Source organism: Salmo salar, chromosome ssa17, assembly GCF_905237065.1.
Source record: "Salmo salar chromosome ssa17, Ssal_v3.1, whole genome shotgun sequence".
Classification (NCBI taxonomy): domain Eukaryota; kingdom Metazoa; phylum Chordata; class Actinopteri; order Salmoniformes; family Salmonidae; genus Salmo; species Salmo salar.
In genome coordinates, this window is record NC_059458.1 from 4,999,936 (window position 1) to 5,014,741 (window position 14,806).

A 14,806-nucleotide genomic window follows, 5' to 3' on the forward strand; every position below is an offset into this window, starting at 1 on the left:
TCACTGTGCTGTCCTGGAAATGTCACGCAATCTACTTTTATTCAACTTTATTTAGGCTAGAAAGCATATACACTGAGAGTACAAAACATCAAGAACACCTGCTCTTTCCATGACATAGACTGACCAGGTTTATCCAGGTGAATGCAGTGTAGATGAAGGGGAGGAGACAGGTTAAAGAAGGATATTGAAGCCTTGAGCCAAACGAGACATGGATTGTGTATGTGTCAGTGGAGGCTGCTGAGGGGAGGACAGCTCATAACAGATAATGGAATGGTATCAAACACGTTCCAGCCATTACACTCCATTCCAGCCAGGTAAGTGTGCCATTCAGAGGGTGAACTCAATATTAGGAAGTTGATCCTAAAGTTTGGAACACTCAGAGTATACTGTATAGTTTGTGAAAAAGGTACTGTTGGTATTATTATTGTAAATACATGTTTAATCCTCCGTTGTTAAGACAATGTAAAGGTCAAATTCTTTATTATCTAAATGTTGAAAGTGAGTGGGCAACGGAGAGAAACAAAATGGTGCAGTTTGAGGCCATGTGGAAGAGAGTGGTGCGGGCGCTGGAGATGGCGGTGTGAGCAGGTGGGTCTGGGAAGGTGTGATGTCGTTTATGTTTGTGTTACATTGTCGTTTGTATGTGTAAGTTCTGTATTGTTTAAAAAAATGAAATAATATTGTTAAAAAAAATGAAATACATGTTTAAGTATTCAGTGTATCCATTTGGGAAAATTAAAACAGTGTTAAAAGTAAGCAAATAGGAAATTCCCCATGCCACAGAGATTCAATAGGGACTACACCATCATTTCTGCTGTTAATTAAGAGAGAATTCTGCTCACACAATTGTTATTTGTGAAATAAGGTAAGCTATGACTTTACTGTGTTTTTGATGAACCCCCAGACTGAAATGTTAAAGGTAGGAATATGATATGTAGAATTCGCTCGGACATTACCTGGTTGCACAAATTCGAAAATGTTCACCTAATTTCAGTTTAGAAGTGTAGAGAATCATTGTACAATCTAAACTGATGGGAAAATATTTTCAATTATCCAAAATGTCTTATTTTCAGCTGTTTGAAGCTGGTGAACAAAAGAGCAAAAATAAGTAAAAGCTCAATTTAAGGACCGGGAGAAGCATAGAAATAGCACACGTAGAACGGATCTATCACTTATCACACTTGCTTTCAATGAGAATGAAAGATATATCAATCACATTTCTATGTGAATTTGGTTGTGTCGCCACAAAGCTACATACTGGACCTCTTCGGTATGTAGTATGTAGTTATTCGGAAGTTAAACATGTTTCAGGCCTAAAAGTTCATGGTTTATTTTTCATTTGTTTCCACATTGGGGTGGCAGGTAGCCTAGGTGTTAGAGTGTTGGGCCAGTAATTGAAAGGTGTGCTAGATCAAATCCCAGCACTGACAAGGTAAAAACCTGTCATTCTGCCCCTGAGCAAGGCAGTTAACCCACTGTTCCTAGGCTGTCATTGTAAGTAAGAATGTGTTCAAACTGACTTGCCTAGTTAAATAAAACAATTGGAAAGGCATTCATACATATTGATGACTGCAGGTGCTGCTGGAGCCAACATGGTTAATAACTCAGCTATTTTGTGTAAAGTAATTTGTCATGGTCATTCTATTTCCTAATACATGTATCTATATAGTATCCACTCCTACAGTACAAATAACCCATGTTGCTAACGATTGTGGTGAGGCTGTATACGTTGAAGTTGTGGGATCAGATGGAGCCAAAAAGGTCATGTAATTCACTATCGAGACATATGAAAGTTTGCTACAGAAAAAGGGACGGTTACAGTTACTCTCTTCACATGAATATGTTCTTTGAAAATTCATTGACCATAATCACAGTGTACTAGTCAAATTATTATAATATTTTTTTTTACATTTGATGTTGTCCTGGTGGTATATGAAACAATCTGGAAACCTGATGAATAACTAAATCAATACAATTTAATTAAAGTAATTTTAACATATTATTATCTACATCGGAGGCTTTCATTGCATCATTAGATTATCAAAACTGCTGTCTAGTATCTGATTATATGTAACTTTCCTCATTGTATTAATCATTGTTTTATATGATTTAGGAATATAAATCCAATACTGCATAACACTCTATTTCTAAATATGATGTTCAATTGCATTTTCATTTTCTACAGTATTTTCTTTCATTTGCCATTTTTGTTGCTTCATTTTAAAAAGGACTTTGATTTTACAGCTGAAAAACCATGAATTGTTTGTTTTATAGTCTGTGAAATAGAATAAATTAGCACATGGAATATTTTAGCTGTGTGTGTTTCCTTGAAATTCTCTGGTAAAAACAGACCCTTCAGTGGTAAGTATCTAGATGTAGCCTAGAGCTCCAGGAAAGGAAATATTTAAACCATATAACTCAAAATGGTACATAGCAGGGATGTACTGTGTTATAGCCCACCTTGTTTTCAACTTGAGTATTGATCATAATTTGCATTAAGCCTACTTTGTCTCTGACTTGTCCGATCTGTTTTAGAAAAAAAAGGTGTGATATGTGAAGTCATGTAGAGATGGATAAGAATCGAAGCAGCTATCAATCTTTATAGGGGCAGAAAAATAGAGTGGGAGATGCATACAAAAAGGGTTCCAAAAAGGTTATTTGGCTGTCCACATAAGAGAGCTATTTTTGGTTCCAGGTAAAACTCTTTTGGGTTTCATGTAGAACCCACTGTGGAAAGGGTTCTACATGGAACCCAATAGGGTTATATCAGAAACCAAAAAGGTTCTACCTGGAACCAAAAAGGGTTATTCAAACAATTCTCCTTTGGGAACAGCTACAGAACCCTTTTAGATTCCAGAAAGAACCACTTCGGTAGCACTTTTTTTTTTTTTTTTTAAGATTGCCGATCAAACAGAGAGTAATAATGAGACACCGTAAATGCCCAGCCACTGACCGTTGAGCTGTTGTCTGTCGTCTCTCTCAGTGCGTGTGTAGCTCTGGTTGTTCAGTCGACACAGAGCTGCGTCATTCTCCCAGTAGTCTGTGTACAGGCCAATATACAGCTCTCCTCCTAACAAACACACAGAGAAGCATTATAAACCAGATGTTTCACCAGAGCAAAGTTTTACACTCCTGATTTTTCACACAAACACACAATGAAGAACAAAATTACAATCAATTGCAAATGTTGGTAATTTTGGGAAACTATGTTTGGTTATTTATGCGGTTTACAAAATAGCCTCCAACACCCTACTCAACAAATTGGATGCAGTCTATCACAGTGCCATCCGTTTTGTCACCAAAGCCCCATATACTACCCACCAAAGCGACCTGTACGCTCTCGTTGGCTGGCCCTCGCTTCATACTCGTCGCCAAACCCACTGGCTCCAGGTCATCTACAAGACCCTGCTAGGTAAAGTCCCGCCTTATCTCAGCTCGCTGGTCACCATAGCTGCACCCACCCGTAGCACACGTTCCAGCAGGTATATCTCACTTGTCACCCCCAAAGCCAATTCCTCCTTTGGCCGCCTCTCCTTCCAGTTCTCTGCTGCCAATGACTGGAACGAACTACAAACATCTCTGAAACTGGAAACACTTATCTCCCTCACTAGCTTTAAGCACCAGCTGTCAGAGCAGCTCACAGATCACTGCACCTGTACATAGCCCATCTATAAACAGCCCAAACAACTACCTCTTCCCCTACTGTATTTATTTATTTTGCTCCTTTGCACCCCAGTATTTCTACTTTGCACACTCATCTACTGTCAAGTCTACCATTCCATTGTTTTAATTGCTATATTGTATTTACTTCGCCACCAGGGAGGGAGGGAGGGAGGGAGGACCGAGGGATGGAGGAAGGTAGAGGGGAGCAGGGAGGGAGGGAGGGAGGGAGGGAGGGAGGGAGGGAGGGAGGGAGGGAGGGAGGACCGAGGGATGGAGGAAGGTATAGGGGAGCAGGGAGGGAGGGAGGGAGGGAGGGAGGGAGGAAGGTATAGGGGAGGGAGGGAGGGAGGACAGAGGGATGGAGGAAGGTATAGGGGAGCAGGGAGGGAGGGAGGGCAGAGGGATGGAGGAAGGTATAGGGGAGGGAGGGAGGGAGGACAGAGGGATGGAGGAAGGTATAGGGGAGCAGGGAGGGAGGGAGGGAGGGAGGGATGGAGGAAGGTATAGGGGAGGGAGGGAGGGAGGACAGAGGGATGGAGGAAGGTATAGGGGAGCAGGGAGGGAGGGAGGGAGGGAGGGAGGGAGGGAGAGAGATAGACGGCAGGCAAGTTGACCTCAACTTGCCAACCTGGTTAAATTAAAGGTGAAATAAAAAAAAAAAAAATTTTTTTAGCACAATCTATACTTTATTTCCACATGGTGGCAGCATTGTGCTAAAACTAAACCTGCCTCTGAGCACTGTGCAATTTTCTCAGTAACAGCAATTCTACTAGACTAGAGTACGAATTTTGAAAAGGGTTAGGGTTAGCATGCCTGACTGAGACAGAGACAACTAGGAGAAGAACATACTGTATCATGAAACACAAAATAAGGTAGAAAGTGAAAGAACAGAGGTGAAAATGCGTTGCATTATGTGTTAGGTATTCTTACTGTCCAGGGTGGATGTAACGGGGCTGTTGTGGTCGTAGGGACATCTCCCTCTGCCGCTCTCTACACTCTGCTCCTCCAGCTCAAACTGCCTGACCTGGGGACCAAAAAGTAGCAGTGAGAACACACACACATGCACACACAGCGACATCCCTGAGCTTGACCTTAGCCATAGCGTGCCTGGTGCCAGAGGAAGATTCTTTGTTTTTCCTGATGGTGCTGTTGTCACAAGTCCACTCAGACTGACATTGGATTATATAAACTAAACTAACTCACAGCCCAAACAAACACACTCCCTCTCTCTCAGAGGACACACAAACTAACCTTAAGTACCAACTCCCTCTTTCTCTACCTCTCGCTCTATCTATTTCTCTCTCTCTCTCTCTCTCTCTCTCTCTCTCTCTCTCTCTCTCTCTCTCTCTCTCTCTCTCTCATGCACACAGTCCAAACAAACACAATCCCTCTCTCTCAGAGGACACACAAACTAACTTTAAGTACAAACTCCCTCTTTCCCTATTTCTCTACCTCTCTCTCTCTCTCTGTTTTTCAGAAGACACATAAACTAACTGCCAGTAGGCTACCATAGATGAATAAAATGTAAAATGTCAATGTTTTACCTACAGATTCCATATTACTGTATCTCATATTACTGTTTCTCATATTACTGTTTCTCATATTACTGTATCTCATATTACTGTTTCTCATATTACTGTATCTCATATTACTGTTTCTCATATTACTGTATCTCATATTACTGTATCTGATATTACTGTATCTCATATTACTGTTTCTCATATTACTGTATCTCATATTACTGTTTCTCATATTACTGTATCTCATATTACTGTATCTCATATTACTGTATCTCATATGACTGTTTCTCATATTACTGTATTGACAAAACAAATGTATTATTTGTGCAGTTCTTTATTAATATTTTTGTTATTTGTTACATTTGACTGTTTAAAACCTAGAATTACTACAAATTCTTCTGAAATTGAGACAGATATATAGTATTGAATAAATACATTGAACAATCTCTTTCATAAATTCGTTAAACAATAAAAGCTTATTTACCAACATTTCTGAAAATGGATATATAGCATTTTTGAAAAAAACTCATAATTTATGTCACTCCTTGTGTATTTCTGTGTTTCACTGTCAGGTGAATAAACAAACTCCCCTTCTCTCTCTCTCAGGAGACACACATTGTCCAGTGGATGTGTTGCGGTATTTACAGATCATTTAGGAAAGACTGATGACGAGACTGAGCCAAACCAGCAGCATGTCCTTCTAAATGTGTTCATACATTTATTAGGTTCACCACCCCGTTCACAAAAATGGTTTGTTCCTACAGACAGTAAGTCACGTGGCCATGGCTTGCTATATAAAGCAGGCAGACAGGCATCCAGTTACTGTTCGCTCGAACATTGGAATGGGCAAAACGAGTGACCTAAGCAAAAAACATCCAGTCATTGGCAGTCCTGGGGGCAAAAACAGCTTGTTGATGAGATGTCAAAGGAGAATGGCAAAAAGTACAACAATGGTGTGCAGAACGGCATCTTGGAACTCACAACTCATTGGTCCTTGTCACGGATGGGCTATTTCAGCAGACGACCACACCGGGTTCCACTCCTATCCATAGCCGCAGGAACTAGGGGTGCTCAGGGTGCTGTAGCACCCCCTGAAAAATCATAATTACATATTGTGATTTTTTTTCGCATACCTCCCCAATGGATCCTCAGATTACGCAATCTTTATTGCACTCCACACTGCTCTTTCACACCTGGACAAAAGGAACACCTATGTGAGAATGCTGTTCATTGACTACAGCTCAGCATTCAACACCATCGTGCCCTCCAAGCTCATCACTAAACTAAAGACCATGGGATTAAACACCTCCCTCTGCAAATGGATCCTGGACTTCCTGATGGGCCGCCCCAGGTGGCGAGGGTACGCAACAACACATCTGCCATGCTGACCCTCAACACGGGGGCCCCTAAGTGGTGTGCACTTAGTCCCTTCCTGTACTCCTTGTTCACCCACAGCTGCATGACCACGCACTACTCCAACACCATCATTAAGTTTGCAGATGACACGACGGTGATAGGTCTGATCACTGACGACGATGAGACAGCCTGCAAGGAGGAGGTCAGAGATTTTGCAGTGTGATGCCAGGACATCAACTTCTACTTCAACTTCAGCAAGACAAAAGAGCTGATCGTGGACTACAGGAAATGAAGAGCGGAGCATGCCCCCATCCACATTGATGGAGCTGTAGTGGAGCAGGTCGAAAGCTTCAAGTTCTTTGGTTCCCACATCACTAAGGAATTATCATGGTCCACACACATCAACACAGTCATGAAGAGGGCATGACAATGCCTCTACCCCCTCAGAATGCTGAAAAGGGCCCTCAGATTCTCAAAAAGTTCTAGAGCTGCACCATTGAGAGCATCTTGACTGGCTGCATCATCGCTTGGTATGGCAACTGCTTAGCATCAGACCTCAAGGCGCTACAGAGGGTAGTGAGTACAGCCCAGCACATCACTGGGCCTAGCTTCCTGCCATCCAGGACCTTCCTGCCATCCAGGACCTCTTTCAAAGACTTCAACCACCCAAGTCATTGACTGTTCCCTCTGCTACCGTACGGCAAGCGGTACCGATGCACCAAGTCTGGAACCAATAGGACACTGAACAGCTTCTACCCTCCTTATACCCCAAGCCATGTTTCATGAGCTGAAATGAAAGATCTCAGACATTTTCCATAAGCACAAAAAGCTTATTTCTCTCAAATGTTGTGTACAAATTTGTTTACATCCCATTTAGTGAGCATTTTTCTTTGCCAAGATAATCCATCCACCTGACAGATGTGGCATATCAAGAAAATTATTAAACAGCATGATCATTACACAGATGCACCTTGTGCTGGGGACAATAAAAGGCCACTCTAAAATGTGAAGTTTTGTGACACAACACAATGCCACAGATGTCTGAAGTTTTCTCTACCATAAGCCGTCTACAACGGAGTTTAAGAGAATTTGGCAGTACATCCAACCTTCCTCACAACCGCAGACCAATTGTATGGCGTCATGTGGGCGAGCGGTTTGCTGATGTCTACATTGTGAACAGAGTGCCACATGGTGGGGGGTGGAGTTATGGTATGGGCAGGCATAAGCTATGGACACCGAACACAATTTTTTTAAGGTGTCTGTGACCAACAGATGCATTTCTGTATTCCCAGTCATGTGAAATCCATAGATTAGGGCCTAATAAATTCATTTAAATTGACTAATTTGCTTATATGAACTGTTACTCAGTAGAATCTTTGAAACGGTTGCATGTTGCGTTTATATTTTTGTTCATTATAATTAGGTAAAGGGTTAACCAATAGCTACCCGGACTATCTGCAGTGACCCTTTTTGCACTCATCACATACACTGCTGTTACTTTTTATTATCATTCCTGTTGCCTAGTCACTTTATCCCTACGTATATGTACATATCTACCCCAATTACCACGTACCCCTGCACATCGACTTGGTACTGGTGCCCCGTGTCTGTAGCCAAGTTATCGTTACTCATTTTGTATTGTTCTTTGTATTATTATTTTTCTGTTGTTCTATTTTTTCTTTATCTCTGCATTGTTGGGAAGGGCTCATAAGTAAGCATTTCACTGTTAGTCTACACCTGTTGTTTACGAAGCATGTGACAAATACAATTGATTTGATTTTAGTCAGAATTTTGCGTGTGCAAGAATGTTTTCTTCGCACACGTTAGGTCCCTTAATAATAGCAATTGAGCAACTTTTCCATGCCCTGAAGAATTCAGGCTGTTCTGTAGGCAAAGGGGGTCGCACCTGGTACTAGATGGGTGTACCTAATAAACTGACCATTGAGTGTATATCAGCCCCATTAGTATCTCCAAGTCAACAAACAACCCTCCCAACCCTGCTCACCTGTCCTGTGTGTCCCACCCTGATTTTGGCACAGTGAGGGTTAAATGCTCCTGTTCCGCAGGCCAACAGGTGGGTGGTGTTATACCGCTGTAGCACCTTGATGTAGTTAGCACACTCTGGCTGTAGGGAGAGAGAGAGGGCAGAAGGATGGAGGAAGGTAGAGGGGAGCAGGGAGGGAGGGAGGGAGGGAGGGAGAGAGAGAGAGAGGGCAGAGGGATGGAGGAAGGTAGAGGGGAGCAGGGAGGGAGGGAGGGAGGGAGGGAGGGAGAGAGAGAGGGCAGAGGGATGGAGGAAGGTAGAGGGGAGCAGGGAGGGAGGGAGGGAGGGAGGGAGGGAGAGAGAGAGGGCAGAGGGATGGAGGAAGGTAGAGGGGAGCAGGGAGGGAGGGAGGGAGGGAGGGAGGGAGGGAGGGATGGAGGAAGGTATAGGGGAGGGAGGGAGAGAGAGGGCAGAGGGATGGAGGATGGTAGAGGGGAGCAGGGAGGGAGGGAGGGAGGGATGGAGGAAGGTATAGGGGAGGGAGGGAGGGAGGGCAGAGGGATGGAGGAAGGTATAGGGGAGGGAGGGAGGGAGGGAGGGAGGGAGGGAGGGAGGGAGGGAGGGAGGGAGGGAGGGAGGGAGGGAGGGAGGGAGGGAGGGAGGGAGGGAGGAAGGTATAGGGGAGGGAGGGAGGGAGGGAGGGATGGAGGAAGGTATAGGGGAGGGAGGGAGGGAGGGGAGGGAGGGAGGGCAGAGGGATGGAGGAAGGTATAGGGGAGGGAGGGAGGGAGGGAGGGAGGGAGGGATGGAGGAAGGTATAGGGGAGGGAGGGAGGGAGAGAGGGAGGGAGGGAGGGAGGGAGGGAGGGAGGGAGGGAGGGAGGGAGGGAGGGAGGGAGGGATGGAGGAAGGTATAGGGGAGGGAGGGAGGGAGGGAGGGATGGAGGAAGGTATAGGGGAGGGAGGGAGGGAGGGCAGAGGGATGGAGGAAGGTATAGGGGAGGGAGGGAGGGAGAGAGGGAGGGAGGGAGGGAGGGAGGGAGGGAGGGAGGGAGGGATGGAGGAAGGTATAGGGGAGGGAGGGAGGGAGGGAGGGATGGAGGAAGGTATAGGGGGAGGGAGGGAGGGAGGGCAGAGGGATGGAGGAAGGTATAGGGGAGGGAGGGAGGGAGGGCAGAGGGATGGAGGAAGGTATAGGGGAGGGAGGGAGGGAGGGAGGGACAAGAAGGATGGAGGAAGGGAGAGTGGTTAGGTATGTATTTCAAGGGTAAACTATGACACATTACATTTTTGAAAAAATTACGGAGTGCTACAAACGTAGAATGATCAGATGATGTTACCTTCTCTCTGCCTTTCATCAGACAATCTTCTACCTGTGACACAGAGCTGGCCCAGTCGATCTGGGGAGAAATGACAATACATAACACACCAACACATGCATATCCACATGCACACACACTCACACATGCACAATGTACAGTATGTCTGTTTGACTGGTGTGCATCATAACATGTTGTGTCATGTATGTCCCTCTCTATCATCATTAAAGATACTATCTCATCAGTGATACAATATACATTTTTTTTACAATAATAATAATCTCCATTACCTAATAATAATGACTTAGAAGGAAATGGACAATAATAATCACATTATTTTCTCTACATTACAGATATTCTCCGTAGTAAGTCATCCTGCCCTTTATGTCATTGTCTAACATTTTAGTCGACGCTCTTATCCAGAGCGACTTACAGTAGGGAACGCATACATTTCATTAATTTTTTTCTCCGTACTGGTCCCCCGTGGGACTCGAACCAACAACCCTGGCGTTGCAAACACCACGCTCTACCAACTGAGCTACACGGGACTACTTAAGTAAACAGAATTAAAGTTAATAACACCTCATTATAACACACTCAACTGTTACTTCAACCACCTCAAGGAAACAGTCGGATTTGACAGCCATTATTACACGTATATAGGGCTGGAAAAGTACTAGTAATACGGAGACAATTCCACCTAGCCTATCAGAGGTTAAGGGGCAGACCTGGCATATGGCAGTATCTCTTTCCTCTCTGTGTCCAACTGTGTGCTCTTTATGGAAAGACTTGGTAATATAATGAAGATGCACAAACACATACACTCTGTTTAGGTAACCTAATGACCTGGAGGGGTAAGAGTTCAAATCCCCTCCACACACGAACAGACAGACTGACAGACAGACAGGCCTACAGTACCTCTCTGTGTTGGTGGTTAACTCTCTCCAGGCTGAGGGAGTACAGGATGTTTTTAGCCCCTACATACAGCCTTTCATGGGCCTCGTCCAACAGCATGGTCTGGGGCTGCAGGGAGGGACCTGGTCCCTGAAACACCCACGTCCTGTTCAGATCCCATAACTCTGCACAGGGAGAGAGAAGAAAGAGAGAGAAAGTGGAGAAAGGGAGAAAGAGAGATGGGAGAGAGAGAGAGAGAGAGAGAGAAAGAGTGAGAGAGAGAGAGAGAGAGAGAGAAAGATGGGGAGAGAGAGACTATTACAGATCTATAGGCCCACTGACACAGCTCTAAAGCCTGTAGGCCCACAGAACAAGCATTTAAAGTTACACAACCAGTAGGATACAGTGGCGCCCACATGATCGAAGGCTTGTAAAATGTGAAAAATGTAACCACTTTATATCTGAAATCTGCACTCAGTGTTATAGCATACCTTCAAGCACTTTAATCAACATTACGTAAAAGTAGAGCGCCTGTGATGAATATAAATTTTGTTCACTGGCTGTTTAGCATCAGCATAACAAATTGCACACCCTAAAGTGCTTTGTCCATCTGTGTGTGGGTGTGTTTGCATGCATGTGTTTTAAAGCTGAGCAATTACCCTGTCATGTAGATTCCTAAAAGCTGCCCCAAATCCAACACTGTCTCGTACATGGTTCAAATGTTGTTGTATCATATGAACTTGAAGATACTAATCAGGAAGAACACTAGTCACATCCCAAAGCTTCTCCCAGAAGAGCATTGGTAAGAACTCGGATGTAATGCCTGGGAAAGATGTTGTGATTGCTGAATGGGATATTTGATCCTCACAGCCCAGCCTATCAGCTGTCTCGAGGGGAGGAAGTCATTTAATCAGACAGGAAACGGAACTGTTGTCTTTATCTGACCTTGGGTAGCGGTTGCCCTTAGGCACCGATCTAGGATCAGCTTACAATCCTCAAATCCTAACTTGAACCATTGGGAGAATAATTTAAAACGGGCCCTAGATCAGTTTCTAGGGGGGGACTTCTTCCTTCTGCCTTTATCTCTAAGTTTTATTTATCCTATTTATGTATCTAAAAGAGGAAACAGTGTGTCACTAGACCGTGAGTTTGATTAGGAGGGTGAAGTTTAATAATGACTGAACACATGGGTCACGCACGCATGCACGCACACACACACACACACACACACACACACACACACACACACACACACACACACACACACACACACACACACACACACACACACACACACATTCACACACATTCACATATTTTCCCTCTAATCAAACCTGTCAGGTCTGCCTTCGATCATGTCTACAGCTCTGGAGCCCAGGTCTGGGGGTGAAGGACCAGAGCCAGGAGCTACAGCCCCAGCGAGGGTCACTTCCTGTGGGCTGTGGTGGGTTGCATGCCTTGGGCCCTAGAGCACAACTGGATGTCCTTGTGGACGATGAGACAGAGTCTGGAGTGTGTTAGGAAACCCCCTAAAGCTTCGTAGCGTCATGCAGAGCAGTCCAGGACACGGGTGGTTTATATGATCAAATGAGACTCTCTATTTGTATTCCTCCCTTTCCCAAATTGGAGCTGCCATTTTTTCTTGCCCAGAAGAGAGGAGAATACTCCTGGCTACCATAACCATCACCTCCCCCTACCTGTCTCCTCAGACGTAACTTCTCTGGAGTTATATGTCAAGATTTAAGTGACTGCCAGTGTTTCAGGAGGGGGGCTCTGTGATTTGTTATTTCAGCATCTGTGGGTTTTTAGTAGCATTACATCTACTACAGTATTAGATGTCTCGGGAGAGACCAATAGATTCGGTTTATTTTTCTGGTTTTAGATTTCTCTGGTAGATCCAGTCTGTTTGTTTTGCTAGCATTAGAGATCTGTGTGGTAGAAACAGAGTGAAGGTTTGTTTTAAGAGGTATTAGATCTCTAGGTGCTGTTAGGATTGAGATTAGTCTGATTGTTTTGGTAGCGTCATTGATTTCAAACAGTGTGTGTGTATGTGTTTAAATAATAAAAATTGCCGTTAGATCTCTATGGTAAAGACAGAGGGGATATGGTGGTGCTGATATGCCAGTGCCCAGACACGCTTCCCGTAATGATCTAAACCAGGCAGTTACAGCTCTTAACACTTTTTAAAAGGAATGCACTGAGCACGCATTCAAGCACACATGCACACATACACGCCTGCACACACACATACACGCCGGCACTCACACATACACACACATGCACGCACACATACACCTGCATGCACGCACACATACACACAGATGCATGCAGGCACACGTGGCACGCAAACACACATACGTGGCGCTCACACACATAAGTGGGGCGCACTCACACACCTCCAGATGTAACACACTATGGAATGTGTAATGCTTCAGCTGACGATAACAAGGACAGGCGTGTAGTGGAGGAGGAGGGAGTTTGTCATCCACTGAGGGGAATGATGGGAACTGAATGGGATAAGTTAACATTCACTGAGGGAATGAATGGGAACTTAATGGGATAAGTTAACATCCACTAAGGGAATGAATGGGAACTTAATGGGATAAGTTAACATCCACTGAGGGAATGAATAGAACTGAATGGGATAAGTTAACATCCACTGAGGGAATTAATGGGAACTGAATGGGATAAGTTAACATTCACTGAGGGAATGATGGGAACTGAATGTGATATGTTAACATTCACTGAGGGAATGATGGGAACTGAATGTGTAATGTTAACATTCACTGAGGGAATGATGGGAACTGAATGTGTAATGTTAACATTCACTGGACCAAAAGCCCTTCATATTGATAACAGTGTTGTTGGTGATGATGATAAGGATAAAGGTGACAAATTCTCATAACAAAAATTATAATGGTGATGAATCGTGATGATGATGATGATGATGATGATGATAATGAAATGACAGGACTTGACTTGAGTGAATTAAATATGAAGAGTGTATTTCCAAAATGGTATAACCACCGATTTTTCACATTTGGGTTTTTTCATCAAAAATGATGGCTTATGGGTACCTTCATGTGTGTCTAAAATACTACAGCTTTTTCATTCATAGATTTTAAATGTGCATGCTATATATCCATTGTTTAGCTGGAATGGAAAGTTCGTGTCGTTTATATTTGACTGCGATATGTGGTTGTCTTACCAAGCTATCTTAAAATGAATGCACTTACTGTAAGTCACTCTAGATAATAGCATCTGATAAATGACTAAAATGTAAATGTTTTACATACAGATCTCATATTAGATACTTTTTCTAAACTCTTAACACAGCAACACACCCACATCACACAATTAGGCAAATAGTTAATTTTCTGCTCAAAACCACATTTTGTTCATTAATACCAACTCTACATTTCAAAATACAAAAAAACGTTCCTTACATACTCTAACTCTATCAAAACACAGTAAACCCGACTCAATATCTAATCATTCTGTCAAAACTCCAGCACATGCTTACTATCTAAGAGGAACATAGTCAATCACAGCACAATGACTTTCAAAATACTAACAGTTGATGGCATTACAAAAACTGCAATGCTTTTCATGTTTCTGTTCTACCTGCATACAATAGACAATATGAAATCCATAGTTTTTTATAATTCAGTTTCCTATAACTGTAAACCACTCTACATTTTTTGGTTGAGTGTCGAATGTGTGCATTTTTGGCAACATACTATCTATCAGTGAGGAAGTCATCTTTACTTTATAGAATGTACAGAATGTACAGTTGAAAAAAGTAGTAAGTGACAGAATTGCTGCAGTAAAATATTTATTAGCAACATGAAATTGCTGCCAGTGATCAACATAAAATCCAACATACATGGCCTTTGGTTCCAATTGTGTAAAAATAAAACACATTTACGGTAAAAAAGGCACAGAAGGGAAAAAATGCAAAAATGCATAGTCCTGTTCTAATCTATGCGATCTTCAGCATTTGGCCACATGTTCTCGTCCCCATCACATTTTATGTCGTCTCTCGCTATGCACCTTGGATAGAAACGCTTG

The 14,806-nt window shown here is 43.4% G+C and overlaps 1 protein-coding gene across 1 annotated transcript in view; it reads right to left on the reverse strand.

The window, feature by feature from the left end:
* LOC106561207 (semaphorin-3E-like) overlaps nucleotides 1–14,806 on the reverse strand; it is a 46,734-nt gene that overhangs the window by 15,155 nt on the left and 16,773 nt on the right. The window contains 5 exon segments of the mRNA XM_014124911.2: nucleotides 2,954–3,070; nucleotides 4,594–4,687; nucleotides 8,545–8,664; nucleotides 9,863–9,922; nucleotides 10,760–10,920. Coding sequence (XP_013980386.2) covers nucleotides 2,954–3,070; nucleotides 4,594–4,687; nucleotides 8,545–8,664; nucleotides 9,863–9,922; nucleotides 10,760–10,920 — 552 coding nt within the window.